Source organism: Mustela erminea, chromosome 1 (assembly GCF_009829155.1).
Source record: "Mustela erminea isolate mMusErm1 chromosome 1, mMusErm1.Pri, whole genome shotgun sequence".
NCBI classification, from domain to species: Eukaryota; Metazoa; Chordata; class Mammalia; order Carnivora; family Mustelidae; genus Mustela; species Mustela erminea.
Window position 1 is genome coordinate 192,934,339 of NC_045614.1, and position 26,296 is coordinate 192,960,634.

The window sequence follows — 26,296 nt, forward strand, 5'->3', positions numbered from 1 at the left end:
ATACTAATTGTACACTTTCTAAAAAAGAATGCCTATTAGGACATTTGAAATTTTTTTCTCATACAAAATAATTAAGACTTTAAAATTTTCTGGGAAACTGTCAGAAGTAAATTGGAAATAAATGATCAAAGCTGGCAAGTGTGACTACCCTATAAAGAGATTTATTTAATGATTATCTAGTAAGCATTGGTAAAAAAATATTTTTGAGGAACTAACAACTTAAATCAGAGGAACACTGATTGCCAAATTCTTGAAACTAAACCTTATTGTATGGAAATATCTTTTTTTAAATCACAGTATTGGATTCTTAGGTTACATTTAACTTTCTTATATTCAAATGTTATGAACTGGTTAGAGTTCTTTTTTTTTTTTTATCCACAATACAGAGAAACAGAGTTACGTTGGAAAGAAATTTGGTCTATAAATGAGGTAAAACAAGCTCTAGTTTGCTTTCTTTGTCAAGTAGCCTTCTTTGGGTGTCAGTGTTCTCATAACAAAACTGTGCCTTTTATCAGGACTGTAGCATTATTCCTAAAATTCTGTAGTTCCAGTCACTTCACAACTTTTCAAATTCCTCTGGTAGAATGTAGGATATCAATAAAATAAAATTTGTAGTAAGTCAAAATCAAATGAGCAAATACGAAGACTCAAGGGAAAAGATCTCAAAAGGTGGTTGAATATATATCTGAGGTGCAAAGACTTGTAAAGTGCACAGATTTGTTACAAAGTCTTAAGAATCACTATGATCCATGATTATTATATAAAACCAGATAATATTTCAGTGATCACTTACTAAGCTTGCTTTTCTTGCCATCAGATTCAAAATTATACCTGATTTGCAAATGTGTGTATTGCATTTTGACAATCTGCATTAATTATTCTGCCCCCTCACTGCCACACCTTCACCTCCTATGCCCAGATTAGCTCGTGAAGCTCAAGATTTTTTTGAGGGTAGGGATCGTTTTCTCGATGTTAAGTTTTTCTTACAATTCCATATACGGTCAAGTATTCCATGCCGGAAGGTTAATGGCTAATTATTGGGCAACTGATACATTAGAATTACGTACCATCTGGGCAGTGATACTTTTGTTGTCTGTTGTATTCATCATATTTCATTTTTATCAAATCTTCGGGAAATAAACCTTATTTCTCCAGAGCCTCGCAGCGACAGGCACATGTTTGCATGAATGAAGTAGACGGAGAATGTCAATATTCATTTATGTAATGATTAGTTAAGGAGAAAAGTACATTCCAGCATAAGGACTTCTGACAGCCCTTTGCTTAACTCATACTTGACTTCTCCCTTCGAGCAAGTTAACTGCTTGTGAAATTCCTAGAAAGGCGAGGGGAGAGGACCGGAGACATAGAAAGGAGCCGGGGTTCGGGACCCAGCACGGTTTTGGGACGTTACGAGGCTCAAGGGGAAAGGTTATGTCTTGGAGGAGTTCGGAAAGACGGCGATCCGCAAGTCCTGGGCACAGAGAGAACGCTGCCCTTCGGCCTCAGCTGGGAGCTTCGCAGAACCAAGGGCAGGCTACGCGCAACCTGCCGCAGGGGCGGCTCCTAGGCAAGGCTCGCGGGGCGCGCCCTCGCCCCACCCCGGGAACGCCGGGCCCGCGCAGAGTGGGGCGGGGCCGGGGATTGGGGGCGGGGCTCCAAGGCGGCCCGGCCCCGCCCCGCCCCGCCGCCCCGCGGGTCACAATATAGGGTTAGGGCAGCCGGCGGGCGGGGCTCAGCGGGGGAGGAGCTGCGGGGCGGGGGAGGTGACGGCGGTTGGGGGAGGGGAGGGGAGGAGGAGTCGGGGAGGGAGGAGAACAGCGCCATTCCGGCCCGCCGCTCCCTCCGTTCCCTCTCCCTTCCCCGCAGTGGCCCGCGAGCCGCCAGCGAAGGAGCGCGCGCGCGTGACGCGGCCCGGCTTGCTCGCGCCCTCCCGCGCCCCAGCGTCCGCCGCCCGCTCATGGCCCCGGCCGCGGCGGACAAGCCGCTCTGAGGCGGGCCGCGTGAAGTCGTGGGGCCGCCGCCGTGGCCCTCGCTGTCCGCGCCTCGCCGCCAGCCAGCGGTGCCCGCGCACGCCGGCCGCCATCGCCTTCGCGCCCGGCTGGCGGGGGCGCTGTACTCCCCGGCGGTCCGCGCCGCTCCCTGGAGCTTGGCGGAGCGCGGCGACCAGGGCCGGCGGAGGCGCGAGGAGCCGCACACCGCCGCCTGTGTCGCCGCCGGCGCCGCGGGGGCCATGACCGTGGAGCAGAACGTGCTGCAGCAGAGCGCGGCGCAGAAGGTGAGGCGAGCCCGGGAGCCGGCGCGGCCGGGCCCCGCTCCTCCTTCCGACGTGCCGTTCTGACTCTCCTCGGCCGGGTGCTCCCGGGCCTTTCCCCCACCGCCGCTGGGGCCTCGGCTGCCCCGGGCTTGCTCCCCCGCCGTCCGCCGCCCCTGAGCGCCGCCTTTGGGGGCGTCGCGCCCAGTGCGAGGCTGCGTGTGGGGAGTGGGGTCTAGTTCTTGGGTTCCAGTCCGCTTCCTCCTTGTCGATTGTTTACCTGTAGCAGAAGGTGCGGGCTCTGTATTGGGAGCGACCCTCGCATTCCTACACTTCTCTATGGGGCTTCGGAATTAAACTTTATTCACTTCCTCCCCCACCCCCCCCCCCCCCTTTTTAAAAGAATAACCAGTTGTCATCCTTTCTGCACACAATTTGTGTTTCGAAGGTGGGAGCATGGCAGGCCTGCTATTTTGCAAGAGGGGTCTCCATGAGAATCCTGCCTGGTGGGGCAGGTTCATTTGCCAGGTGGACTCTGTGTAGCAGTAGAGAATTTGGTTTGTTCTTTTCCCTTTTTCGGTTTCCTTTTCCTTGTCTCTGAGTATAGAAACTGATCCTAAGAAAGAAAGCCTTTCTGGCCATGTTTATTCCAGAAATCTTTTGTCCCCTAAGTTTGACCTTATTCGCATTCTTCACCCTTTACTCTTGCCTCAGTCACGTATTCAAATGGTCACTCAGTTAAATTAAAAAAATAATAATAATAAGTAAAATCTATGTGAAGCTTCAGGTTTTTTATATCGAATCGTGAGAGGTGTTTCTTTTATTTGAGATTTTATTTTCAGAATCTCAAGTGCACTATAATGGCTTGCACCATTTCCTGAAGAGTTGTGTGCTCTGACTTTTTTTTTTTTTTTTTTTTTTGTCATTTTTGTGTAAAGCATTTTGGGCAAAAGGAAAAGATTGTTTTAGTCGCGTCGGCATTTGGGGGGTAACTAGGGTTTACTGTGAGCAGCTATCAAAGCTGTGTTTGGCTTATCTGGCTGAGTAATGAATGCCCCGCCCTGTTGTAAGTTTCGGCGTAGTTTGTATCCTCCTACCTGTGCTTGATTTCAGTATAAGGCCTGCTGTCCGAAAGTGGGCTATCTGTATACACTCACTGTCCGCTAAGTTTTTGCTTTGAGATTATTTTTAGAATTCTGATAGTGCTTGAGGTAATTGAAGATGCTCAAGAATTTTGGAAAGCAAGGATAGTGTATTGTTATTTTAGACACTTTGGGAAAGTTGTCTTTGGAACTCTTGTGTAAGTTAACTGTTACTGGTAAACTCATTTGATTGTTGCAGACTGCAGTTTATTTACAGTGCAGTAATTCTCGATTTAATAGTGGGCGTTTAGAACAGTTTATCTCCTAATCCTCCTATTTTGTTTTGAATACCTTAAACTTTAGTTTTTGATGTTAAGTATGTGATAAAGTGTTAATAATACCTGGAGCAGGATCTTGTGTTCATATGTATGCTAAGCAGTACTCTAATAGGTTTGGTATCATTTTTGTTTATAGTTCTCTTGAGTGTTGAATATTAAAGCCTGATTGAAAGTGAGAAATGTGGCTCCTGTTTTTCACATCTTTTAAGTTTGAACAATGGCAAGAAGTTTTTATGTTGTCGTTGGTTTTTTTTTTTTTTTTTTTAAGTTGATTTGACCAAAGTACTTCTTTCGCATTGAATTAGATAATGCGGATCTGCCTGGTTCAGAGATTTGTGCATAAAATTGTAGGGTCTAGAATCAAATGACTGAAAATGATCTTGGCCATCAAATCCAGTTTCCTAGTTTTATGAGCCCCCTCCTTACAAAAGGGAATAGTTGTTAATCCAAAGTAATATCATTATGATGCTATTGTTAGTGTGTGTGTCAGATCATTTTAGAGATACTGGGAAATTTTTTTAGAGCAATATTATACATTTATTTTTATACTTCCATAATGGTATGTATGGATTTTTTTTTTTTTGAAAAGAATGTGTGTGTGGGTGTTTTTTAAAATGTTTTGCATTAATATACTATTACTTTGTTACACATATTCAAACTATTTAAAAATACTTAATGGGTATATGTACTTTAAACCATCCACTACAAATAAATTGATAGGTTTAAATTCACCAAATTAGTAACTAAGTAGGGGACGACAAGCTAGTAACTAGGAAGTGACCTTCATACTTTAGAAGAAACAAAAGTGAAACTCTTTGTTTTCCCTTAGAAACTTTATGAATTATCAGGAAACAAAAAGTGTCTGGTGCATATTGCATAACCCAAATTTTAGCCTATTTCCTGCTCTCCTTAAATTACATATGTGAATGCACAAGCATATTCGTTTTATGTATGTAGTTCTATTCTGGTGGTTGGAACAGTTTTTAATATTTTCAAAATTTTTTTTTCTTCCAGAAGGATGATTAGTTTATATTTGTGTGTATATATATATATGTGTGTGTGTGTGTGTGTGTGTGTGTGTGTATTTTTTTAAAGTAGCACAACACAAAGCTTTCATAAGTCTTTTGTTCACCTGCAAAGTAGCTTGTCACAGTATAAGGCAAGAGGCTGGCTGTCTTTTCCTCTGATGTGTTCTTCGCTTGGTTGCTAGAGTTTGGCCACGGTAGGAAGTTAAAAGATGTAGTAAAACCGCAGAAAGCTGCTCTTACGAGGTTTAAGTGTTATAGATTAGGTAGAGTTGGTTAAATCCTATTCATAATTTTGGTCTTGAACAGGTATCTTTAACATTTGTGCTTGGTATTTTACCTAATTGTACCATTCTTAGATCTCAAAATTTTGATACATACATAGCTTCAGGTCCCAAATGAGGATTCCTTAGGGCTGTGGTAGAAGGCTTCCTCCCAGGGATCAAATTGATTTATAGAGGGAAGTGAGTTGGGTACTGTGTGCATTAAAAGCATCCTTTTGATTTGAATAAAATATAAGATTCATAAAGGCAGCTATTTTGCCTATTTTGTTTCACCCTAGAGCTTGGAATGGTTTCTTTCTTTCTTTTTTAAGAATGGTTTCTTGCACATAGTAGGTTTCAGTAAATACTTGGTGAGTGAAATAATGAGTGAATGTTTTCTAAAAGGAATGTAAGTGTAGTAATTGTTTTATTTTCCAAACTGAATCTCAGGATTAAATTATTGAGAAACTTTGGACTACTGTTGGAATATAGGCTGTGTAGTGGAAAGACTGTAGGTGTGGGTTGGGTCTAAATCACCTCTCTATGACCTTGGACAAGTCATTAATTGCCTCTGAATCTTCCCTTAAAGCCTTAAAGTTAGTATGATTAGGCGTGAGCAATTCTTTTAGATCTGAATGTTTAGTGGAGCTAACCAAGCATTCATTTCTGGATAGGGAGGACAAAAAAGAAATACTAGAGGATGAGGCCGAAGGAGTTTTATCAATCAGTGGTCAACTGTCACTTAATTATGGTGGGGCAGGGTCAAGTGGCAAGGTTGTCACAGATCAGCCAATTTAAGAGTTAAAGCAAAACTTGGAAAACAATGCAAGCTGGTTACAAGGTAAATTTTTTAGTTAAATTATATAGTATTTTCTAATTTAGGTATCATTTAAAAGTTGTAAAAATACAGTATAGCATTTCAAAGGACAGTGAAAATTATGTAAATCACTGTAAACATTACTTAAAAGGGGTATTCTTTGGTACTAAATAGTGATTATGTTGTTATTAGCGTAAGACTTGGTATGGGCAAGAGACAGGGATCCAGCTGCTCATTCCCTTGTTCCTTCTCTTGCCCACCTAATTTTGGTTTGTATACTAACATTGTATCCAGCTGCCTTAATGAAGTTTCATCAGTTTTAATAAATATTTTGTTGACTTTCTTTAATATTCTATATATATAGTTCATGTCATTTGCGAGTAGTTATCACTCTGACTTATTCCTTGTTAATAGTCATACTTCTTTTTTCATTTTTTTATTGCTTTCGCTAAGATTACAGAATACTGCTAGGATTAGTGTTAGTTTCTGTTATGTATTCTTTCATTTTGATATGGAGATTTCCTTGTAATTGTAATGTTTTGAAATCAGATTTAGATGTTAATTCATTATCAAATGCCTTTTTCTTTCTCCTTTTTTCAGTGACCAGTGTGATAATTTGTATGTCAAAAATAGACACAAAAATTGTTATAGATAACATATATGGAATGTTACATATACCAACCTATGTTGAGGAATTGTGCTTAGATTCTTTGAAACTTTTTATTCATTTAATTTTCCCAAACATTATTATTAGGTGAACACTGTTTTTTTTCCCCCTTCCCCCTACATGTTGTGGTTGAGGAAACGGTATTAGAGAAGAACTAAAGGAACATTTCATTGATGGTATGTATTGGGGGTGGAATTTAAACTCAGGGTTATGAGACTCACGGGCTCTTAACCATTATGCCATGCTATATTGCTTTCTGGTAAAATCTCATGTAGTCATGATGCCTCCAAAATCAGTATGCTAAATTTTGATCTGGAATTTAGTATCTGTATTCTTAAATGAGATTGGTTATGGAGTTTGCTTTTGTACATATGGGTTATCAAGGTAATGTTAGCTCATAAAATCATTAGAAAGCTTTTTAGGTTTTCCTTTGTTTTTGGAATTGTTTAGTGCAGGATTAGGTTAAATCATTCAAAATTGGTGGTATTTAAGCATGTTTTGTCATCTAACCTCAGTACTTACTACTGTAAAGATTTGGTGAATATGACTATAGTAGGCTGACCATGTATCTAGAGCAAGTTTTAGACAAGCTTTCTACATTTTGACAGTTAACCTTTTAGGTTTTCTGCCTCTTCCAGAATCAATTTTAAAAATGCTTATAGATTTCGATTTGATTTCATTTAGATGTCTATGTATGTAAGTGTGTGCATATCTATATATCTATATCTATCTGTCTGATGTTTTCTCTTAAATCTATGTAGATAGATTCTGTTATTATTCCTGATTGTTTTGTTTTGTTCTCAGTAATGTTTGCCAGGTTGTTGATCTATTTTACCAGTATTTCCCTAATCCAATTCTTTGGTTCCTTTATACTTTCTGTGTATCTTCGACTTTATTGATTTTTACTTTTGTATTTAGTATTTCTACCTTTCTGCTTTTGGGGGGGTAGTTATTGTTGCTTTTTTATATGTGAATTCAACATTTAGTGAGTTTCTAGTCGTATATTAATAACAAGCATTTTGGGCTGTGGGTTTTCATCTGATTTTGTTTGGGATTTGACTTCATTTTTCTTTAAATGTTTAAAAGATTTTTTCTTTTCTGGTATACCTCCTAAAATGTTGCATTTTTAAATTCTTGATTTATGTTTCAATGTACTGTTTAGAAAACATGATTTCTGACAGTTTAAGAAATTAAGATTTTCTTATGACTATGTGAGGTTTTAATGAGCATATGAAAAGGATATGTATTTGAAAGTTAGAGTTCTGTATTTATATATTAAATAAACACAGTGTGATTTGAATATTTCATGGTTTTTTTTTCTTGTGTCAAATTCTGAGAGATGTTGATGAAATTTTAATGTAGTCTCATCACATTCTTATTTCTAATGGATCTAATCTAAACTTGCGTGCTTTTGTTAGTCTTTTAGTAGAATTTAATCATTTATGTATATGGTGGTAACTGATAAAAATACTCTTTTGTCATCTGAGTTTCCATTTATTAGTTTTGTTTTTGTCCACTCAGTTTTGATGGATTGATGAAGTTTTCATGTTTCACCTCCCCCACCCTTGCCTCTTTGTATCTTCTATGATTAACAAATCTTTCTCCTTTCTACTCTTATTTATAAACAAATATATATCTAAACATTTTTCTGATTGTGTCAGAACGAACAGTTTTCTTTCAATCTGTCCCCAATAAGAAAGACTTTTTAGCATATTTTTATTTACAACATTCCTGATTTTATTGGGTTAATATGGAATTGTATTGTAAATGATGGCATTTTAAATTTCTTAAGATGCACCTTACATCAAAAATATTACTTGTGTTATAAACACATTAGTAGCCAATTTTTTTTAAATTAGGTATTTAATTTTAGCTGTATATTTTTCTGGCAGATTTAATACTGTTTGATGTTATTCTACTTCTTTTTTGTAGATAAGTTAACTCTTTGTGTAAGCTTGAAAGATTTCCTCTTTGGTTTTAGAATCCAGAAACTGTGTGTGTGTGTGTGTGTTCTTAACAGTTCTTCCTAGGATTTTTGGTCTGAAAACTTTCATGTTCTCAGGAAAAAGCTGTATATTTTAAAATTATTGTTTCTACTCTATTCCTTCTCCCATGCCCTCCTTCCGTAATGACATTATTTGATTAGATACCATTCATCTCTCTTACTTCCTACAAATTTTATTTTGTGATTTCTTTTTCTCCTTTTTTTTGTCCTGTATGTTGAGGTAAATTTTTAGTTTGATTGTACAAATTATTATTTTTGTACTGTCAGTTGTGAATTTACTGCTTCCATAGGTGGTCATTTGCTTTTTTTTTTTAAGATTTTACTTATTTATTTGACAGAGAGAGCTCACAAGTAGGCAGAGAGGCAGGCAGAGAGGGGGGGAAGCAGGCGTCCTGCTGAGCAGAGAGCCTGATGTGGGGCTAGATCCCAGGACCCTGAGACCATGACCTGAGCCTGAGGCAGAGGCTTAACCCACTGAGCCTCAGGTGCCAGGTCATATACTTTTTTGAGGGCTTGTTTTAATAATCTGCATTTTAGTTGTGAAATAAGCAAAGTTGAATTAATCATAAATATTGATTTATGATTAGTTTTCTATGCAAATGTTTCATTTTTTAATGAATTACTTACTAACTTTTTTAAAAAAAGATTTTATTTATTTGACAGAGAGAGAGAGATGTCACAAGTAGGCAGAGAGGCAGGCAGAGAGAGAGGGGGGAAGCAGGCTCCCCACTGAGCAGAGAGCCCGATGCGGGGCTCGATCCCAGGACCCTGAGATCATGACCTGAGCCGAAGGCAGAGTCTTAACCCACTGAGCCACCCAGGCACCCACTTATTAACTTTTTTTTTTTTTAAGATTTTATTTATTTATTTGTCAGAGAGAGTGAGCACAGGCAGAGAGGCAGGCAGAGGCAGAGGGAGAAGCAGGCTCCCTGCTGAGCAAGGAGCCCAATGTGGGACTCGATCCCAGGACGCTGGGATCATGACCTGAGCTGAAGGCAGCCGCTTAACCAACTGAGCCACCCAGGCGTCCCCACTTATTAACTTTTAATAATATTCATGAATTTTACTTTTTAATAACAAATGCATAAATCCTACTTAAAGCAAAAGCTGTAACTTTGAAAGTAACCTATATCTAACCAGTCTCATTTTCATTTCCATCCCTCTATTTTGATCTGCGATTATAATCATCTTGAATCCTACGTTTATCTTCCCTTTAATTTCCTTTTTATTGTAGCTCTATGAATTCTTGAAGATACATATTTTTAATTTTCATTGTTTTGACTTTCGAAACTTTTTTCTGCCTTGATAGCTAAAAGATATACATGTGTCTTTTCTACTGAGAGTTTTAAAGTTATGTTTGGAACATTTAAACCTTATTCCATCTTCATTTGCTTTTTATAACAGGTATGAGGTGGGGATCCAATTTAATTTTCATTATATATGATTTTTTGTTTTGTTGTTAATTACTAATTTTACCTCATTGAAAAGTTAATGCTCTCCCCTACTGAAATGACAAGCCATTTTTATCATATACAAAAGCTCTATATGGTGCTTTTTTCCCCCTTGAGTTGTCTTATGTTTCATCCTTCATTTGTGAATACCGTCCTGTCTTCATTGCCATAGCTTCATAATAATCTGTAGTACTGGAAAAGTAGATTTGCTTTTCTTCTTCCAAAGTGTCATTATACTTTATTTTCCTTAGAAATGAATAGAATAATCTTACCAGTCTTAGAATAATCTTACCAAGTCCTCTGAAAAACGCTTGAGTTTTTATTAACTCAAGTGATTGTATAGACCAGTTTGGGATCATTAACATATTTATGGAATTGAGTCTTTCTAGCCATGAACAGAGTATACTTCTTTTATTTATGTCTTCTTTAATATCTCTTCATTTTATAATGTTAACTGTAGGATTTTTGTACATCATTTATTCTAGATGGTAATTTTTGATATTAATTATATGTGCTTTAAAATATTTGTTATTTGTTAATGGTGTGTACTACACATGCAACTGGCTTTTGTATGTTGATCTTGTATCTAGCCATCTTGCTGAACTTTTCTATTTTAATACTTTTACAGAGGTGATTTTGGATTTTCTGTGTAAAAGATTATATCATGAATAAATTATGGCAGTTTTATTTATTTCTAATTTTTATGTCTGTAATTTCATTTTTTTCTTATTGTACTAGGTAAGATCCCTAATAAAAGTTGATTAGAAATGATGGTAATAGATATTATCTTATTACTGATTTTAAAGGACTGTTCCCTACTTTGGTACCTAATGGGTTTTTAAAGTATTTACATGTGTTAGTTGTATGAGCTTATATGTTATAAAAAGGCTTCTGTTTCTAAAGAACTGAGGAATATTGTAAAATTTTAAGTTTTGATGTTCATGTATGTTTTGCTCTTGACTCATGAAAGTTATACTCCAGGTGCCCGGAGTAGGTGGGGAGATGGTTTGTCAGTTACTTTTCTGTCATCCTACCTCCTATAAAATCAGACATGGTGAGTATGGTATCACAGCTTACAATAATCATTAATGTTATAATATATGAAAGACCAAATTTGGCTTGTAAAAGCCGTTTTGGAATGTCACTATGCAATGTGGCTAAGTAGAGGAAGTGAAAGTTGAATTTATAAAATGACCACTTGTGTTTATTTTGGCAAACTTGTCCTAATTTTCAAGAATATTCTCCTTGTCGGGATATTTTATTTTATACACATGACGGGTAATTTTTGAAAGTTTTCTCCTTTTCTTCCTTCAGTTAACTGTTTAGCACAATCTGTGCTTTTTAAGAATTACCTGGTCTTAATATTTAAAAGTTATCAGCAATATTTTCCTTGTCTTTTTAGCCTTTTGGTATAGGTTTAGATCAGACTTTCTTACAGTGTGGTTTGTAGACTATTCATTTCCTGTGGAGCTTGCTAAAACTGTGCCTCACCCCCGACTTACTATTTCAAGCACAATAGTTGGACTAGGGCATTCTTAATGGGAATCCCAAATGGTTCTTCTGAACTTAAAGTTTGAGGACCACTAGTTGAAATTAATTAATATTCTTAGTGATAAGCATGCTTCAGCACTTGTGTAAATTGGCTGTGGGGCACCTCCAGGGCTTGAATTATTACAGTATGCCCAATTTAACGGTGGAGCAGTCTCCGAACATACAGACTTTCTTCTATTTCAGGTGTTTCTCCCTGTCAGTTCACTGATACTTTCCTTTTGTAAGGGAAATGCCTTCTGCCTTGGCTTTTAGGGCAACATCTGGATGGAAATCCAAAGCTTCAGGTGCATAGGTGGGACACTTGACCCCCAACCCCAAACTCAATAGGGCAGATTTAGTCTTTCTGTTAATTGACTGATACATTAAGGAGTTGGGAAACAATTGTACATACTAGGGTTGTAGTCTTCCTCTTTTTCTTCTTTTTGGAGTGTGTGTGTGTGTTTGTGTATGTGTATTAATCGTTTCTGAAAGGTTTGTGTGTGTGTATGTGTGTGCGCGCACCAAAGCATATGCAAGGTTATGTATACCTAAAATAAATATAATAACTTATTACCCTTTGTATCATCCTAGACATAAAACAGAACATCTTTTTATTCTAGCCATTTCCTTTGTGCCTCACTCAACCTGTCACTTCCTTCCATATCCTGTTAGTTGCTATCTTGACCTTTCCAAGTTAATGTTACTGTGGTATGGTTTACAAAAACCAAAATAAAACCGCCCCCCCTCCTTTTTTCAAGATTTTATTTATTTATTTGAGAGAGAGAGACAAAAGTAGCGACAGAGAACATGTTTGGGGAGGAGAGGAAGAGACAGGCTTAGCAGGGAGCCCAGCGTGGGGCTTGAATCCAGAACTCTGAGATCTTGACCTAAGCCAAGGGCAGACGCTTAATGACTGAGCCACCCAGGTGCCCCAGACACCCATTTAAAGTATATAATTAGACAAATTTTGGCAACTCCAAAAGATACACTTGTGTCACTCTTTCTATTTAGTATCTCCACACTCCTATTCCAGGTGAGCATTGATCTGATTTCTGTTACTACAGGCCAGTGTTGGTTTTCTTAGGTCTTCACATAAATGGAATCTTAAAAGTCCTTTTTTTTTTTTTTTGCATTTGGCATTTTTTTTTTCTCCGCAAAATGCTTTTGAGATTGAGCCACATTATTCATATGTTAGTAGTTCCTTTTTAGTGCTGAATGATAATTCATTATATGAATATTACAAACCATGTAAACATGTTTCTATTGGTGGACTTTTGGTTTGTTTCCAGTTCTTGGCCCTTATAAGTGATTTGTTACATGTACATTTTTAAGTACCTCTTTGAGGAAACATATTTGCATTTCTCTTGTTCAAATACAGAGGAGTAAAATTGTTATAAAAGATTGCTACATGTTTATTCTAAGTGGTTGTACTGTTGTATATTATCATCCGCAGGGTATGAGAGTTAAAGTTGGTCTACTTCTTTGTCAGCACTTGGTATAGTTAACTTTTATGTTTTAGCCATTTTAGTATGTATGTAGTGGTACCTGATTGTGGTATTAATTTATATTTCTTTAATGACTTGTGGTTTTAAACATTTTTTCATGTGCTTATTGGCTATTTTTGGAGGATTTTAAAATATTGCTTCTCATATACAATTGATCCTTGAACAATGTAGGGGGTGGGGCACTAACCCCTCCCCCCCACCGACCCTCCATGTAGTCAGAAATCTGTGTATACCTTTTGACTCTCCCACTCTTCAGCTACTAATGGCCTACAATGACTGGAAGCCTTACTGATATAGTCAATTAATACGTGTTTTGTATTTTATATGTATTACATACTGTATTCTTTTTTTTTTTTTTTTTGAAGATTTTATTTATTTATTTGAGAGGGAGAGAGAGAACAGAGGGGGAATGAGAGGGAGATTGATGCAGAACTCAATCCCAAGACCCCGAAATCATGACCTGAGCCGAAGGCAGATGCTTAACTGCTGACACACCCAGGCTGTATTCTGTATATACTGTATTCTTACAATAAAGTAAGCTAGAGAAAAGAAAATGTCAGGATGTCTGGGTGGCTCAGGTCATTAAGTGTCTACCTTTGGCTCAGGTTATGCTCCAGGGTCATGGGATCTTGGTCTTCCTGCTCAGTGGTAAGTCTGCTTCTCCCTTTCCTCCCAACTCACGCTCTCTGTAGCTATGTCTGTGTCTCTCTCTCTCAAATTAATAAGTAAAATATTGAAAAAAAGAGAAAAAATGTTATTAAAATCAAAAGGAAGAGGAAATACATTTGCAGTGCTGTAGTATATTTAATTTTAAAAAAGTCACATATAAATGGATTTGCACAGTTCAAACCTGTACTGTTCGAAGGTCAACTTTATCCAGTTTTACATTCTTATAGGATCAGCAGTAAGAGTAGCTAGTTAATTATTCCACACCTGAAAATAGCTAAAAAAGCTAAGGATGTTGCTAGAGGTACAACATTTTAGGAGCAAGTACTGATAGGCTCCTAAAACAAAATAAAACTCCACAGTCTCCTTCATTTTATTATTTTTTAAAACAGTTGTTAAAAAGGCTTCCTGCTGAAGAATGACAACCCTTTTCAGGGGCGCCTGGGTGGCTCAGTTAGCTAAGTGTGTGACTCTTGGTTTTGCCACAGGTCATGATCTCAGGATCAACCACCCTGTCGGGCTCCCATTCGGTGGGGAGTCTTCTTCCCCTCTCTCTCTCCCTCCACTACCCCCTTTGTGCTTGTTCGCTCTCTTTCAAATAAATCTTTTTAAGAAAAATAGAAAATCCTTTTCTTCATGCCTCAAGCTAACGTTGAATTAATGTCTTTGATAATTGATAACACACACAAGAGAAATCTTTATGATTTTTTTTTTGTTCTACAGGGTATGAAATATTTTAACATTGTAGTTGGTTTGGAAATTTAGAAAGAACTTGGAGGACCAAGTTGGCTGGGCTTGAGTCCAACTGGATCAAGTTGGATGGGTGGGCTGAACTGTGGAGAGGTAAGCATTTGGGTCAGAAAGACTTTTCTTACTGTTTTTGGTCCATGAGAGAACAAGAAAGAAGAGCCTGTTTTGAGCTGGAAAAGGAAACAGCTCTTGCTTGCTGGGTTTTTGTTGGTGCTGTTCAGCCTGGAAGTGGGTGAGGTAGAGGCGACGGTACCTGGCCTGAGGGCAGGATTGGCTGAGAACTGAGAGCTAGGTTCTCAGTGAAACTGGGTGTGGGGGAGCAGTGTGGAGAGAGGGACAGGAATGAAGAAGCATTAGCTGCAAAGGTCCATTACTGTGGTAACACTAATGTGAGAACCAGTGGTTCACTCCCATATACACTGGTGTGTATGTTACGGTTCATGCCAAAATACGTGCGAAATCAAGTATCTGCTTTCTTTGGGGTAGAGCTACAGAAACAACTTTGAGCTGGGGTGTGGGGTTTGCTGAGGCCTCTGAGCTGGTCTGGGTTTCTCATCAAGAACGCCCTTGAAGTCTTCGCATGAGGCCTTAGACTGTGGGGCAGAGCAGGGCTAAGGAAGATTTAAAGGAAACTAGCAGCAGTCCAGTATCTCTGGTTTTAAAATGCTCAATTTTTAGAAGCAGCAGCTTTCTGCACAGGCCTCCTGGGGTCAGTGGATACTCTTTGTGCCTATTTTGATCACACCATATAGATTCTCAGAACTGACTTCTGGGTTTCTTCCCCAGTGGGACCCGGTCCTCAGTTCAGTGATAAGACTGCAGAACTCACAGAAGACAGATGGTATGTGTTTCCATTCTTGCTGGTGACTTTTTAGGAGAAGGGCATCCTTGCCCTGGAGCCTGTTGCAGCTCTGGCTGGATAGATGAAGACAGCATAGGAGATGGCTGGGTTCAACTCTTGGTAGGAAGCCTAGATTTCTGGGGCTGTGGGAACCAGGGTAACCCCCTCAGGACATGGGTCCTGTGTGAGGAGGTATGGTCCTAGGTCTCTGTGAAGATTGATTTTATTTGGTATTGACATTGGCTTACTCCTGGCCATCTTGAAGTTGGAGGTTGGCTCAGGCAAACTCTAGCCTCAGGGTTTATAGTTTTCTGATGGAAGCAAATGCCTTTTGTGCATTCTAGACTGTGCTTGTGGTGATCAGGGACCTTCTACCCTGGGAACTGCCAGAATTGCTGTAGAGCTCAAAGCTCTCTGGATTTAATGTACAAAGGGAGGTGGCTGACCTACAGAACCTTTGTTCTTCCTCTTACTGCTGCATTAGGATTTCAAGGGGCTCTCTATAGAAAAGAGGGAGTGGGGCTGTGGGAGGGTCAGGATTCAGGCCAGGGGGTGTGGTGGGGAAGTACTGGGAACCGGCTGCCTCCATGTTTTCCTTACTGATCATTTTTATATCATGTACAAATAATTTGTATGTTGCTGTTGAATTGTAGAAATTTATGTATTCTGAAAGTTTCTTTCATTATATGTATATATTTTTTCTTAATGTGTATGTAGCTTGTCTTTTTATTTTCTTACCTGTTTTCTGAAGTCTAAATATTTTAACATTGATTTTCATTGTCCTATTTTTTTTCTTCCATAGGTAGTGCTTTGACCTAGTTTTCTAAACTTTAGTATATAAAATTTTTTTCCTGTGTTTTCTTCTAAGATGTTTTATTAGCATTTACACTGAGGTGTCTGATCTATGTAGAGTTTACTTTTTTGTGTGTTCTGAGATGTAAGAATCAAGGTTCATATGAAATAAATGAACCTTTGTGTTGTAGTTCACTTATACTTCTGGATACGCCAGAAGTGTTCTATTGCTGATAAGTTATTCATTTACATTTTTATGGACCATTGAGATTTTTTTTTTTCCTGTGAAATTCACATTTGTTTCTTTTAGGTTGGTTTTACTTTTTTTTTTTTTTAATTTGAAGGAGTCTGTTATAGTCTAAATACTTTTTTTTAATGTGTTTTGTATCTTTTCCCATTTCAGGAGGTCTTTTTACTCTCTTTATGGATCCCTCTCATGAAGAGAAGTTTAATTTAGTCTCATTTGTAATTAGTTGCCTTGAACTTCCATACCCTGTTTTTTTTTTTTTTTTTTTACGATTTTATTTATTGAGAGTGAGAGAGAGCTAGAGATCACAGAGGAAGAGGAAGAGGGAGAAGCAGACTTGTCGCTGAGCAGGGCGTCCAATGCGGGACTTGATAACTAGACCCTGAGATGACGTGAGAAGACCTTTAATGGACTAAGCCACCCAGGCGTACCCCTGAACCCCCAATATACTACTTTATAAAGATAATCTCTTTTATCGCCCTCTACTGTTTTTCTTGTTTTACCCTAGTATTTAAGTCTTATTCCACTAGGATTTGATTTTACACCTTGAGTAGGTGGCCAAATTAACTTTTTCCTTCTGGAAAACCAGCAACTTTATTGAAAAGTTCTTCTTTCTTCCCATTAATGCTTCACCTGATGCCAAAATTTTTTTTCTTGACTTTGGGCCTTTTTAAAGGAAAACAGATCTCTGGGACTCTCAAAGTATTTTTTTTTTTTAATCACTTTACTGAAGTTTGCATAAATATAACTAGGCATAAATTTATTATGTTCTGTTGTGTGGCTCTTATGCACTAAAACCAAAAATCAACTAATAGATGTAAGTAAAGCTAGAAAATTAGTTAAATTTAGATTAACAAGGTTAACTTGACAGATGGGAGTATTTTACAGAAGCTAACTTAAGCACTTGCAACTTCAACCAAGGAAATTAATATATGTGTATCAGGACATTCTTGTAAGATATTATTATTAAGCTTTGGAAGTAGATTTTACTGCTGTTGTCATCCACATTACTTTTGTGAACCTGTTAGTCAGTTGATAGCCATTGTCTTATAGTGGTGTTCTCAGCCTTTTTGTTGTTAAAATCTTCACAGATGTACCTGCATGTTTGATCACACTTTATTTTTGTCTTTTTAGTTTTTGCTAAAGCTCTGTAAATGTAATTATTATAGAGTCTTTGATGCAGAATGTTGTATGGTTTAGTGCAAAGTGGAATATACTTCCTGCAAATAAGAGGTAACAATTACAGCTTACTTTTAAGTTAGTGCCCGATAAATATTATTTGTTAAAACCCGTGAGTACTTTGCCTTGTGAACGTATCTTGGGGTCTGGACAATCGAGAGGGTGAGATACTACTATGAGTTGTGATAACTGCTTTGCAGACACTTTGAGATAGTATTATGTATTGGAGTAATAATGTGTTGTAATTATTGCTAGCTGCCTTAGGAGTTGTAGTTTCTTATGGTGAAGGTTTTAAACCTTCTCAAGTGTGCTGCCAAAAATATTTAGTATTTGAATGCATATTACAAACACAAAAATGTTGAGAATTATTGGGTAGAAAGATAGCATATAGGTCCCACTATTGGGCAAGAGTTCTGTGAGTATGTCAGTTTTTGCTCTGTGAACTGTCAGTACATGTATTTAAATTCTTCACATTTGGGCTGTGTTGTACAGTAAAATTTGGCTACTAATATGATACTGTGTTTGTACTTCCTAACTGGGGGGATTTTCTAAGGTTTAGTCTTTGATTTTCTGCCGTCTTCCTTTGTAAGCTGTCTTTGAGAGATCATGTATTTTCTCACTTCTATATGTTCATTAGTACTAAGTTTGTATATTCAAAATTAATTAAATGTTATACCATTAGATAAACTCTTGTTTCAGGTTTTCAGTTGCCTGTTGTACATTTATGCTTACTACTCATTCATCTCGTTATCATGTCTGTGCATTTAATTACTATTTCTTTGAAGCAGATTGAGAAGTAAGTAGTACACAGAAAGCTTATAGTTTGGCGGTGGTGGGACACGTCAGAAATGCATATATGATATTTGAAGTTAAATGAAGTATTTATAAGATGTATTGGTAGGACGAAGAAGAGGATCTAAGAGGAATAGGAAAGGCTTTGTTGAGGTGGGAGTGGTTGAAATGAAAGGAGGACTAGTAGGTAGATTGACAGTTATCATTCTAGGCAGGGAAGTCCATGAACAAGGGAAAACAAACAGAAGAATTTGGTGCCATCTGTTATCTACCAGTAGCTTCATGTGGCTAGATATGATATAATAAAAAATAAATATTTAGTCTTTTTCCCAGGTTCCTGTCACAGAGCCTGTAGAATCCTTGGAATTTACTGTCTTTTGTATGCTGATGAGTTAACTCCTTCTAAAACCAACCTCAGAAAACCAACCACTGTGATTAGAGAGTTGGAATTTTCAGCCCACTCCCCAGTCCAGTGGCCAGGAGAGGGACTGTAGATTGAGTTCAGTCACCGATGGCCAAAGATTTATCAATCATACCTATGTATTGAAATCTCTAGTGTCTTCCATACTTTTAATAAGTGCTCAGTTAAAAAAACAAGTGCTCTGTTAATGGCAGTTCTAGGCAAGAACTTAGCATATATAGTTAGTTTTTCCCTTCCTAATTATTTTGAGATTTATTTCCTTAAAAATACAGAATTACATCATTAATATATTGTTAGAATATAAAAATTGCTTTTAAGAAAGCTCTATTAATAAGGGTCCAATTAGGATACAGAAACCACACAGTAATTTGAATAGGGAAAGTTTAGTATAGGGAAGTACTCACCAGTAACATATAATTGGCTACAAAAATGTAAAGAAAACTAAAGAATAATGGAAGGATTAAATTTGGGAGAGGTTTGCCCTCAGACTGAGTTTCAGTTCTTGCTGTAGATGTGATAGAAGTCCACTGGGTGGAAGACTGGGACATTGATGCAAATAGCCTTATAGAACCGAAAAAGAAAGTTGTTTAGAATATATGCTTTATTAAACTTAGCACTATGTCTCGATGATTGGACTTCCTAGTAGTCAGTAGGGTGCATTATGTCTGTAGTGAGTATGACCGCAAACTGTATTTGCTTTAACAAAGGAGTTAACTGTGACACATATAGCTGTGAGGAATTATATAGTATTCTAGTTTGAGAGTTCTATGTAGAGTGTATTTATTTTGTTTTATTAGTATAAGGGATTTTATTTTTGGACTCCCAAGTTCATTAGGAAAATTTAAGTGTAGAAACTAGAGATAATATGAAGATATATTTTATTTAAACTTCAGATCATATAGTTCATCATAATCAAGATATGACTTGATTCACAAAACTGTTGTTTACCCAGATGTTTTACAGAATAAGGCACTCTAATTTAAAAACATTGTCTATCCCAAAAGAATGGGATAGTTGGGGTTTTGGAATGCATATCCTCATAGAAACTATGTTTCATGGTGTTGGGTTCTTATTTGGCCTGGAAATGTATTTAACTCTATATGAACTTACAGTGCTGTGTAACAGTTTTTTGGGGGGAAAGTGCATTTAGAATATCTGTTTATGATGCATTTCTGTTATCTGCCAGCTAATAAGGATGGGGGCTGCTATTAGGGACCTGGATATCATGCAGCTGTTAGATTGATTAAAGAGTTGGGGTGGCAGGAAAGAAAATGGACTGAGGTGAGGAAAGGTGGGAAAAACCAACTATATCAATTGCTCTTAGCTAACTATCTCTTTACTTTTCTTCTCCTTTTTTTTTTTTAGATTTTATTACACGAATTCTTAAGATCATTTGTGGCTCTGGGATTCTATAAAATGATAGGGAAAATCTTTTTAAAACCAGAAGTTCTGGAATATTTAAGCCTAAGTGTGAAATAGTAAATAATGAATAGTGAAAAATAGTAAATAGCGAATAGTAAATAGTGAAAAATAAAAATGCATGCCTTCAGAATTACATACCTATAGAGTTATATGATTAATTTTTTTGTAATGCTATTCCCAAAAAGATTGAGATAAGCCTTGACTCTATGATGCTAGAAGATACAGGATTACCCCAACCATTATAGAGTTACTGTCTAGATTATTTGCAATTGAAAATTTCAACAAATTTTACTGTACACTCACATTCAAGTAGGGTTGATAAGACCAGAACTAGGAAATGAAACTTTCTATGGGATTCTAGATAGACTGTAAGAGGGTGTGGAATGTTTGTTTAGTAAGTGGATCTGATTTATGTATACTTCTTGTTCTGTCTTCTATAATCACTTAGTATGTTCTTTCCTGTGGATGAGTTCAAGGCCTATGACCTGACTTACTCCAATTCATTTCTGCAAAAAACTTTGCTGTAGTTATTTATTCAGTCAATATTTATCAAGTGCCTACCACATGCCAGATGCTGCATTAGTTACCGGGGAGCACATTGATGAGCAAAATAGTCTGTGCTCTCTTGAGACTTAGAGTCTAGTGGTTAACCATGGTGTATTATTGTAATCTATGGTAAGTGCCAGGAGACCCTCCAACTTTAACTGAAGGAAACTGGTACCTAAATTTGGGTTGATAGATAAGGATAGAGAGAACGTGAAATAGATGGTATCTTTTGAAATCAGTGTGATTCTAGCGTAGAATTGCTCCCATACATTATTGGAAGAGCCTAGTGTGCGTTGAAGGTTTTTCCCAGTGTCCCCAATCTGGTGAAATATGTTTGTGTTTTGTTTTGTTTTGGGTTTATATCGTTGGTAGAGGCAGAGGCAGGTTTGCGACTCAAAAAGAAGCCACATGAAGGACAGATTTATGTGTTTGGAATTATCTGTCTAGGAAGTATGGGGATTTCTTGTTATGGGAAGAGATAACATGAACTAAGGCAGTTTAGTGTTACCGGGTAGATCCAGAAGATATTTGCAAAAGTAGCTGTGTGTATGGTCACGTGCCTTAAAGGCAGTAGAATGGTTAATCCTTTCATTGATAGGTGATTAAAATACCACATGGGGCCTAGCAGTGCTTTAGAGAATGTGATCCTGAAGTTTAAGAATGCCTTGGGATTTTCTATCAGAATAGGATTTTTCCCTCTTTTTTTTAAAAAAAAACTCGGAAGTGTTTTTAGAGGTTATTCTAGGAGTTGCCTTTTTTTTCCCCCTGAAGATGGAAACTTTTGGCTTTCTTTCTTTTTCACTAAACCAGGTTTTATATGTATTTGGAAATTCAGGAGCCATTGACTGACTTGTGAATCATTTGCCCCTTAATGTAGAAAGTTTTCCTGCCTTGTAGTTAGTGGTGCTCCACTTTTTTTGTGCCATTATTTAAGTATTTTACATAGACGATAGTATTGCATTTTTGCAGTGAGTTTTCATTTTTCACTGAATCTTTAATCTCCAAAATGAAATATAGAGAAAATATGGAAAGGGTACAGATTGTGGAATTTGAAAAACCAGTTTTTGTTCCTGTCTCTGTACTTAATAATCTCTTGAAGCCTTTGTTAGCTATGAAATGAGAGTAACTTTTTGGAGGGTGTGTGTGCACACACATGTGTGCGTGTGTGCTCATATTAAATGAGGTTATAAACTGGAAGCACTCAAAACACTTGGCATACAGCAAGAACATAATAAATGCTTATCTTCTTTCTTTAGTCTAAGCCAGTAAGTGATTCCTTTTTTTTTTTTTTTTTTGCATTCTCAGTGTTAAATATGCTGTATATTTACTGAAACAGATTTAAAACAGACCCAACATTAGCTAGGTTCAATTGGGGAGGGAGAGAATTTCTGTAGAACTCTCTGAGTCTTAATTTATATTGGAATTACTGATGCTTCCTTTACCTAGAAGTGTGTATAGTACTGTATTTTGCACATAGTGGGCACTTAAAGATGTAGTCATGTGATAAAAATAACATTGAGGAAGGAATTGGAAGGCCTGCATGAAGTCTTGGCTTGTTAGCTTATTGATTTCTGTGGTGTTTGCAGTTGCTGAATTTCTTTGAACATTGTGTCTTGCCTTTCTTGGTCCAGCAGTGTGAACAGATTGCATCCTCCTCCTTATATTTTAGTATATAAATTCATACAAAAAGACCTCAGAGCTCAGAAAATGAGCTCTAGAGAGGGAAGTGGGTTGGATCCATCTTGGATCGAAAGTTGCTAGTCCAGGAGGAGAGAACCCATGTGCAGGACATTTTTAGTTGAGGAGCAGGGTGTCTGCAGACCAGAAGTGTGATAAATAGAAAGGTGCAAACCTTGAATGAAAGACCAGGGTCTTAATTACAACAGAAATAGCAACAAGAAAAACATATAATTGTAGGAAATGAAGGTGCAGGTTTTCATAGACAGGAAAAGCACAGCTGGAGGATGCCTGTGACAAAGGAGAAAACGACAGATGTGATGCCTTCTGTGCCATAAACTTAGAATCTTTCTCATAGCTTACCTCTTCTGATCTCTCTCCCATTTTTTGCTAACCAAACTAGAAAGTTTTTTCACCTTTTTCCCCTTCACACTCAGCCTTCTACTCCATCCCAGTCGTTTTCTCTTCCTTATTCCATTTTCCGTCAAAATTCATGGGATCATGAACTATGCTAGAGATACGTCTGGATTATTTTTTTTTCTAAGATATTCAGTTGACTGTGTTGTGAAAGATAAACAAAACATCAAATTACAGCTACAAGCTATGAAATTTCAAAGATGTTACTTCTCTTTAATAAAATGCTATTTTATTAAAATTTAAATAATTTTAAATTTAAAAAATGCACTGTCAGTCGACTCTTACCATAATAGGCTACTCCAGAAGTTAGTGGTGTACCAAAATACGGTCATCATGTTCACCAATTTTCAGCTCGGTTAGGGTAGCTCTTCTTCACAGGTGCCTCATTCTTCTGGGGCGAGTGCGCTACCCAGGGTCATGTTCTTCTTAAGGAAGCTACAGAAGTTCAGGAGGGAAGCCCAGTCATGCAAATACATTTAATGTCTGCATGACTGTCTTTAATATGTCATTGGTCAAAGCATGTCACATGGCTAAGTCTGTCATCAGTGCAGCAAGGAAATTGTCTCTCTAGTGAGAGGAAATTAAAAGTGGCAAAGGGTATGGCTACAGAGATAAGAGAATTGGGAGTCTAACATGGGCCCTTGTAATCTTTTCTGAGCTTTATTTTCCTGTTTACTTTTTACTTGTAGTTGTTAGTGGATATACTGTTTTGTGTTCCATCACTTTAGCTTAATATGATTTTGTGAAGATAATCTCTATATAGGTTATATATTTGCTATTTAAAAATATGCACTTGTTTGCTTGACTCAAACTATGTTTCTAAGTCCATCTATATAAAAAATCATCTGAGATACTTATTAAAAATGGAGATCCCTTAGCCATCAGCCCTAACCCCTCTGGAATCACCGTCTCTGGGGCTGGGGCCAAGAATCTTGTTTATTATCAAACTCATTGGGTCATTCTTCTGCACATTAAAGTTTAGAACCACTTCCTTAGTGTGAGGACGTTTGTATTGTTTCCATTTTTCCAGCATTGTAAATAATAGCTGGTAACGTTTGTATAAGTGACTGATTTGGGGGAAGTGTTCAGTAGTCCTTCCCTGATCCATGACCAGGTAATTTGCAGTTGAGGGAAATAATGTTCCGTGTAAAGAATGGAGTTTGGAGTGCTGGTGGTGGTGAGATTACAGAGAAGCACATAAAATCTTCCAAGTTTTTTATGTTCAGTAAAACAAAACCTTAGATAAGAATTTCTGTAAAATTTTTCTACATCTTTAACATTGTGATGTTTGGTATTGAGTAACTTAGTCATGGTTCCATTTGCTAGTTATTGGTACTACTTTAAATGAACATAGGGAAGTTGACAGGTTTGAGGATAGTTCTTTTTCATCTCTAAGTTTGATTGTTTAATTTTTTTTACTCAACTATTTTATTTCTGGCATTTTATATGACCTTGTTTATATACTATTATTTTTATTTTTAGATAGTCTTGTTATTTCAGCTCTTTAATAAGGTTGTTGGAAATGAAAATTCATTGATGGCATGATGGATACTGCCCATGCTTATCTGATATACAATATTTGCTTTTCTTCACAAACAGAACCTTGATTTCATTTTCAAAGTGGCTTTTTGCCTAGCTGAAAAATATGTTTCCCAACCTTCTTTGCAACTATGAGTGGCCATGCAATTTTGTTCCGCTCAAGGAAGCTTTAAGTGGAAGTCACTGAATGGGTCTTCTTCTTTTTTTTTTTTTTAAAGATTTTATTTATTTATTTGACAGAGAGAGATCACAAGTAGGCAGAGAGGCAGGCAGAGAGAGAGAGAGGAGGAAGCAGGCTCCCTGCTGAGCAGAGAGCCCGATGCGGGACTCGATCCCAGGACCCTGAGATCATGACCCGAGCCGAAGGCAGCGGCTTAACCCACTGAGCCACCCAGGCGCCCCTGAATAATGGGTCTTCTTAAAGCAGTTAGACTGTTTTGGCTTATGCCCTTTGTCTTGTGCCCTTCCCTTTATCCTCCCTGGAACTTGTAGCGGGTGCTTGAGGAGGCTTCGAGAGACAGACGTTTGATGAATGTCACATATAAGAGTGTTCAGTGGGAAGGCAGAAGGAGCTTAGATCTTCTTTGCATGTGGGAGGTCTTATCAGATCTGGATTGCCCACCTCCAGTCTAATTACGTTAGGAAAAACAGACACTGCAGTATGTTGAAGCTACTATTTAGATGGGACTCTGTTACATGCAGTTGAATGTAATTTCTAGCTTATACATGTGATTTCTATGAAAGATATTTGGATGACCGTTACCTCAAACCTGATTTTCGGTATGCTTTTTATTTATTTTTTTATTATATTTTGTAATTTGTTTAGGACCCTTCAACTCTGAAGGTGTATATGTTATGCATATTTAAATTGTCAAGTATGTGGGGTGCCTGGGTGGCTCAGTGGGTTAAGCCTCTGCCTTCAGTTCAGGTCATGGTCTCAGGGTCCTGGGATCGAGCCCCGCATTGGGCTCTCTGCTCGGCGGGGAGCCTGCTTCCCCCCCGCCCCTTTTTCTGCCTGCCTCTTTGCCTACTTGTGATCTCTGTCAAATAAATAAATAAAATCTTAAAAAAAAATAAATTGTCGAGTATGTTTTGAAATGCACATTTTATGGTTATAACAGATCTGTATACAGAATATCTTAAAACCTTATAATAAAGTAATTTTAAATTTAAAGTTGCAAGATAGTACAAACTTCTACAACTTTTTTTTTTTTAAACTATTTGAGAGTAAATTGCAGATATAGTGCCCCTTTGAAATTTAAAATACTTCAGGTTGTATTTCCTAAGAAAAATAGACATTTTCTTACATAACTATAGGGCAGTTATCAAATTCAGGAATTTAATATTAATTCAGTATTATTACTAAACAGTTCATATTCATATTTCTCCAGTTATCCCAGGAATGTCCTGTATAGCATAATGTTAGATGCAGTTTGGTTTCCCACATTTGATTACCAGGCCTTTTTTTGTCTCCTTTAATCTAGAAACTCACTCTTTGTCTTTTATGACATAAGCATTTTAAAGATAACAGAGTAATTACTTGGTAAAATGTCCCTCAGTTTGGATTTGTCTGATGCTTCCACAAGATTAGATTCAGGTTATGCATTTCGGGCAGGAGCACCATAGGTGGTATTGTCGCCTTGGTGTATCCTACAACATCAGGCAGCATATGCTGTCATTTTATTCCAGTATTGGTAATATTAAATCTGATTATTTGATCGAGGTGGTATTTGTCATTTCTTCATTATAAAGTTACACTCTTTCTCCCTTTATAATTTGTAGGAATAGAGTTTAAAGCTATGTAACTACTTTATTTTCCATCAAATTTTTACCCCCTAGTTTTATTATCTGTTGAGGATTCTTGACTGGTTTATTACTGAGATGAATGTAAAACATTTTCAAGAAAGATTTCAGCAGGTTCTTTTATTCTAGGGATGACTTCTTTTACACTTCATTTCCATTGAACTTTATTTTGTGGTGCCGTCTTACAGTTTTAGGGAACTTGTTTGAAGAAATACGGAGATGTCGGAAGGAACATGGTTCTTAATTAGGGGGGTTCAGGGCAGTATTTGA

General features: G+C 37.4%; 1 protein-coding gene across 9 annotated transcripts in view; it reads left to right on the top strand.

The window, feature by feature from the left end:
• Nucleotides 1-1,792: 1,792 nt before the first annotated feature.
• USP25 (ubiquitin specific peptidase 25) overlaps nt 1,793-26,296 on the top strand; it is a 132,693-nt gene continuing 108,189 nt past the window's right edge. For 5 of the 9 annotated variants that reach the window (XM_032352690.1, XM_032352715.1, XM_032352698.1 and 2 more), the window contains exon 1: nt 1,793-2,275. In XM_032352690.1, the coding sequence (XP_032208581.1) occupies nt 2,231-2,275 (45 nt within the window). In that variant the 5' untranslated portion in view covers nt 1,793-2,230. The remainder of the gene's footprint in view (nt 2,276-26,296) is intronic. The other 4 variants (XM_032352732.1, XM_032352746.1, XM_032352738.1 and 1 more) reach the window with 2 other exon arrangements.